The sequence below is a fragment of the Larus michahellis genome, chromosome 8, assembly GCF_964199755.1.
Source record: "Larus michahellis chromosome 8, bLarMic1.1, whole genome shotgun sequence".
Taxonomy (NCBI): domain Eukaryota; kingdom Metazoa; phylum Chordata; class Aves; order Charadriiformes; family Laridae; genus Larus; species Larus michahellis.
The window spans coordinates 51576633-51582632 of NC_133903.1; the positions used below are offsets into that span (position 1 = coordinate 51576633).

At 51.5% G+C, this 6000-nt stretch overlaps 1 protein-coding gene across 1 annotated transcript; it reads right to left on the reverse strand.

The window, feature by feature from the left end:
• Positions 1-445: 445 nt before the first annotated feature.
• On the reverse strand, positions 446-5477 carry LDLRAD1 (low density lipoprotein receptor class A domain containing 1). The gene is made up of 6 exons (XM_074598893.1): positions 5457-5477; positions 4987-5041; positions 3324-3443; positions 2055-2192; positions 1389-1517; positions 446-591 (listed from the first exon to the last, which is right to left on the reverse strand). The coding sequence occupies exons 1-6, from the start codon at positions 5475-5477 to the stop codon at positions 446-448; spliced, it is 609 nt and encodes a 202-aa protein (XP_074454994.1).
• Between the last annotated feature and the right edge of the window lie 523 nt (positions 5478-6000).

The window sequence follows — 6000 nt, forward strand, 5'->3', positions numbered from 1 at the left end:
CTCTTTAGGGTAGTCCTCAACGTACCTTCATTTGGCTGCCTGCAGAGGCACCAGCATGTCCATTCTGGAGAAGTCCCTCACCCAGGGTTGGCCAGACTCAGTATCTATGTCACCAGAAGCTAGTGGTCTCCAGCAGCCTGCACACAACCCATCGAGCTATGGAGTCAATGCTGCAAGATGGTGCTTTGCCCATGTAGAAAGGACTTGCCCTCACAAAACAGGAGAATCTGTGAAGGTGTCCCATAGCTGGTGTCTCACCTGCAGCATGGGCTGCCGTAGGCTAGAAGCACAGCACTTCATCCCTGTTCAGTGTCACCACATGCTGATGAGGACTTGCTTGGGTTGGAGCTTCCTGAGCAGTTGGTAGAGCAGGAGGACACCACGGCTCAAAGGTGACAACGCAGGAAGCACTCTGCGATCTCCAGCGCTGCTGGGTGACAAGACTTCATGGTCTGCAGATATACTCATCGGACCAGCTGTGGCAGTGCTGGATGCCGTCCTGGCACAGCCTCCTGGGGATGCAGGAGCAGTACTCGTAGAGCACAGGGCTGCAGTTCCACCATTCTGACCCACAAGGGGGGCAGGCAGCCACTGGGAGGGATGGAAAACAGGGAACAGAAATGCTTCTGCTGCACTGGCCCCTTCCCTCCTTTCTTAGGTGGGTAGCTACCCTTTCACCCCCCGGCAGCTACTGCAAAGCCACTGGTGATGACCTTGCGCCTGTGAACCCACCAAAAAGGACACTCGCTTGATGCTACTTAAGGGAGGCAACCACGGAGTGTGACATTGTGATGACCTTCATGGCAGACATGTCACCCTGGGAGGAACAACTAACTGTAGTTTGTACTTTTTTTAGCAAGCCACTCTAGAGAAAGCTGCTCAGATGGGCAGGTCTCGCCTGAGGTTCAAAACCAGAGGGGCGACTTAGGAACAAACCTGCTGCTCATTTTAGCGAGAGAAGGGTGTAGATGGCTTTGAAGCTGCTGAGGAGCGTTCAGTCCCCCCGACTCAGAAATGTACCCATCTCCTGACCAACAACCAAAGGCTAGTTTGAATGATCGTTGCTGCCTACAGCTACACATCCCAACGAAACTGCTCCGCGCTCAGCAAGCCACAGAGGAGGAATGACTTTTGGGGCTGGGAGCAAGGCACGGAGCCTTTCCCCTCATGGTTGCCAACAGACATTGACACAGAGCCCTTGGCAGCTGACGGGAGGGAGTCCACACAGTTTGTACTCGTGTCCTGTCCCAGCTATTTTGTGTTTTAGCAGTGGATGCCAGCCTCCCAGCATTTCCAGCAGCAGCAGTGGGCACCACGCTTAGACAACCTATTGCAATCCATCAGCAGAAAAGACCTTTTGCCCAACAGCAGCCAGAAGAGAGACTTACAGCTCCCTGTCTCGTCAGAGCAGTCTCCGCAGTCGTTCATCCCATTACACCTCTGATCGGCGTAGACCCAGTATGCGGGGTTACTGCAGCGGAAAACCAGGTGTCCCGGAAGGCTGCGGGGCAAGTCACCTGCACGGGCGGACACAGAGGACGCGTGCTCAACTCCACTGGGCATGGACTGGGGCAGCAGCTACCAAAGGCTGCTGTCATGGGGTGGGTCAGTCTGTCCTTCCCCATGCGGTGTCAGGGCATGAATGCCACCGCAGATGGGGAAGCTGCGGTTGGAAAGGGAACGGGATGCTCATGGAAGAGCCAGAAGCAGAGTCTGGGTGCCCCACACTTCTCCTTTAGTAAGTTTTTTGTCCAGTGTAACTGGACTATAAATTAACGACGTAGGCTTACAGCTTAACCAATGGAGGAAAGCTGCATCATGGTTTAAAAAAAGCCCTTGGAAGATCAGAGGAGCTTGGAGTCTTTGATTCCTGGCATTCCCGCTGGGTTTTAGGCAGTGCCATCTCTGAGCGTCTGCCCTACAAAGGATCTACCAGGCTTATCTGCTCACGTACGCATCCAGCAGTGCGGAGCAGGATTAGAGGGACACCGGCTGCTCCGTCTCACGATAGGAAGACCAGCGCGGGGAGGATGGTAACAAACAAAACCACTCACCACAGAGTTCCTCCCGCTCGTCCTCTCCACTCCTGCAGTTGCTGACTGTGTTGCAGACCTGGCTGGCAGGGACACAGGTCACTTTGTCATCGCACAAGAAGCCTGTGCGGTTATTGGAGGCTGCGCAGAAGCGGTTCACTGGAGGGAAAGCCAGAAATACTTTATTGTTCAACATTTTTGTGGTATGAAGAACAGATCAAAGGGAAGAAAGGGGGATCTCTGAAATTGATTTGTTGTTATGGAAATAACCAGGGGCCAGGAATAATCTCTGCTATGTTCCTGTCAGAGTCATAGAATCATAGAATCATTTAGGTTGGAAAAGACCTTTAAGATCATCAAGTCCAACTGTTAACCTAGCACTGCCAAGTTACCACTAAAACATGTCCCTCAGCACCACGTCTACACGGCTTTTACATACCTCCAGGGAAGGTGACTCAACCACTTCCCTGGGCAGGCTGTTCCAATGCTTGACAACCCTTTCAGTGAAGAAATTTTTCCTAATATCCAATCTAAACCTCCCCTGGCCCAACTTGAGGCCGTTTCCTCTTGGCCTATCAGTTACTACCTGGGAGAAGAGACCGACCCCCACCTCTCTACACCCCCCTCTCAGGCAGTTGTACAGAGCGAGAAGGTCTCCCCTCAGCCCCCTTCTCTCCAGGCTGAACACCCCCAGCTCCCTCAGCCGCTCCTCACAAGACTTGTGCTCCAGACCCCTCACCAGCTCCGTTGGCCTTCTCTGGACCCATTCCAGCACCTCAATGTCTTTCTTGCAGTGAGGGGCCCAAAACTGGACACAGTATCGAGGTGGGGCCTCACCAGTGCCCAGTACAGGGGGATGATCACTGCCCCAGTCCTGCTGGCCACACTGTTCCTGACACAGGCCAGGCTGCTGTTGGCCTCCTTGGCCACCTGGGCACACTGCTGGCTCATATTCAGCCGGCTGTTGACCAACACCCCCACATCCTTTTCCACCAGGCAGCTCTCCAGCTGCTCTGCCCCAGGCCTGTAGCGCTGCATGGGGTGGTTGTGATCCAAGTACAGAAGATGAGACCAGTAAGTCTGAAGCGTGACCATACCACCCAGAGCTACCACAGCCCTATGGAGCAGGACACCCGAGCCGAGGAACGGCTGGCGGTCCCTTTCCTTCTTCCTGGTCTGTGCTGGGAAGCATGGTGATGGACACAAAGGCTCTTCTCATGCAATGCCATTCTCTGCCACCCTTACCAAAAAAAAAAAAAAAAAAAAAAAACCAACTCCTGGGATACCAACCTGGCGTGTGTGACAGGAGCCCCAGCACCACCGCCAAGCCCACGGTGGCCACAAGGACAAGCAGTGCCATGGCAGAGATGCAGACACATCTCCATGTGCAACTGCGTGGATGGCAGCGGTCTGTCAGGAGGCAAGAGCAAGAGGTGAGGGGCTGGGGAAGGGTCAAGGTGTTTTGGAGGGGAACAGCACCGAGCCACAAGGGTGATGTTTGAGGGGTTCTACATGCAGGAGTGGCAGGGGGCTACTGGTGTTTGGGTATCGATAGTTGAGTTTTAATAGCCAAATGATGATGTTAAACAACAACTTGCAGGGAATTACGCTGCTTGTAGTGTGGCAGAGGCTGTGCTGCCATTATGGAGCCCTGGGACCGAGCGGCACAAATGCTGTGTCTGCATCGGAGCTCGCCCAACGCACTCGGATGCAGGGGGATGGAGAAGACCCAACTCCATGGGACAGCAATGCCCTTTGCACGGTGGGAGCAGCTGAAACACAAGGCAGGTCAGTGTAAGGCTGGGAAGGCGCCCTCCCAGAGCCCACGGCAAAACTCCCCAAGAGGTAAAAATTTCACTTGACAGTATTTTGGGCTTTCTGCCCCAACCAGGACTTTCACAGTCCCACAGGACGTGGCTGAATTATCAGCTCAAAATGGCGAGAACCGGATGAAGAGCAGCCTTTTCCCTCCCCAAAGATGTCTCCGGGGTACGGAGGGCAACAGCCTTCCAGGGACTCCAACTTCCAGAAAGTCACGTACGTAAATAAAACCGGAAGACAAATGACAAACCCACAGTCATTGCAACACCAGGGCAGCACACGTACGAGCAACACGGAGCAGCTCAGCTCTCTGCAGCACCAGCGCTTTGTCTTTAAACCAACATCGTATTTTCCTTTGTATTTCCAGACCAACAGGAAAAAAAATTAATGTCCGCACCCGAGAAGCACATAACTGGGGCACTTAAGACAACCCTGCTTGTATAATTGGATGTTGGTACTTCTGAACTTAAAGAGCTTTGATCGAAAAGTTAGAATTTGTTGTAGCTTCATCTTTATTTAGTTGTTGTGTTGTATGAATGCAGTGAAGGCACGGCCTTTGCTCAACGGCAAAGGGATCCCGGCTGCAGTTACCACCCCCTCCGTCACGCTCGAGCGGGAATCAAACACAGAACATTTCAGCTTAAAAGAAAAGTGGTGAATTACAGCATGTCCGCCTCTACAAGACAACACCTTTGACCAGAAACCACAACAGCTGCAAACAGACACGGGTGTAGAATAATGGCAGTGATGAAATGTTGTTGCAACCTGATCCACAGGTTTGCTATTGATTCTGTTTGGTCTCACCGTCTCCTTCTTAAAATGGTCAAAATTTGCTGAATTTAATTGGCTATTAAAAACGTACAGAAAGCCTATAGCAAGTTCACGATGAGCCTTTCCGTGGCAGCCAAGGATTACTTATCACGCCGCTCTACCACAAGACTGCCAACTCCAGGCCAACAGACAACAGCTTAAGTTTATTGTGCTTATAGTCTGGACGTTTCACTACACAGGAGCGGGGGGAAATCAGTCTCAACAGACCAGAAATACTGCTTGTATTTTACAGTACCTAGATAGTTTCAATTGATTTATACTCTAATAATAAAAATGTTAAGCTCTGCGTTTTATTCATTACCTCTTTCTTCAGAGAAGGACTTTGCTGAATCAAAAGCGGCTACATCGCCATTTCTCTAGAAGGAAAGGAATAAAAGACGGTTTACGGAAGCAGCGCGCAGTAGCCACGCAAGGTATGCCTTTCTAGTTCTCATACCACCTTACCCAGGAATATATAACGTATTCCTTTATTTTTACATACAAGCAAAAGTTGCCTCGGTGGAAACACAGCCCAGATTTAATTCACAGAGCAATCGACCAAATCGCCTTTTAAAACTTAGTGACCCATTCGTGAAACAAACACTAAGGCAAGTCCAAGCGCTTTGTACCAATACTTGCCTTTCGTATCAAATTAGGTTAAGTAGAAACAACTCCGAAATCTCACAGAAACCAGCGATAAAGAGGTCAGACAAACACCGCTACCGAGAACACGTGCACTTTAGGAAACAGCTGCACGTAAGGTTTTTCCCCCCCCGAAGAGAAGTACCGTACCTGGGGGTGAGTTTTGTTCATGCTTCCCAGAGCTACAGAGCTCAAAGGACCGCCGGGAGTCTTCTGCACCTAACAGGAGCGATGTTACCAGGATACGAAACCCAACAGAGGTAGGAGAGCAAGGCAGGGAGCTGCTGCCCGGACACGCAAGCAGGAGGGGACGGGGAAGGCATGTGTCCTGGGTTGAGCGACACAGGACTAATTTCTCTTCCAATGCAGGGGAAATCTTCACTTTCGGAAGACTCTAGCGTCTGAATTCGTGAAAATATTTACTTTATAGCCAGCTATGCCATGTGGGATTCAAGGTCTCGGTGTTCTCAAGCCTTGCCGGGTGCAGGGATGAGGAGGAGCAAGGCCTGGGCATTTGACCCAGGCTGGCCAACAGGATTATTTCATACCATGAACGTCACATTCCATATAAATTATAAAGTTTTCTGCGCAGTTTCTCTCTCCCTTGATGGCGACAGTCCAGAGAAACTCCTTGCCCCGGTGCCGGACCCCTGAGCCCTTCCCTTCCTCCCGAAGCCGTTGCGCTCGCAGCGTC

Coding starts and splice junctions, on each gene's coding strand:
- LDLRAD1 (XM_074598893.1), bottom strand. CDS start 5,477: ATGAACAAAACTCACCCCCAG. Junction 5,042..5,456: donor TGAACAAAACTCACCCCCAG/GTACGGTACTTC, acceptor CTTTCCTTCTAG/AGAAATGGCGATGTAGCCGC. Junction 3,444..4,986: donor GTCCTTCTCTGAAGAAAGAG/GTAATGAATAAA, acceptor GCCTCCTGACAG/ACCGCTGCCATCCACGCAGT.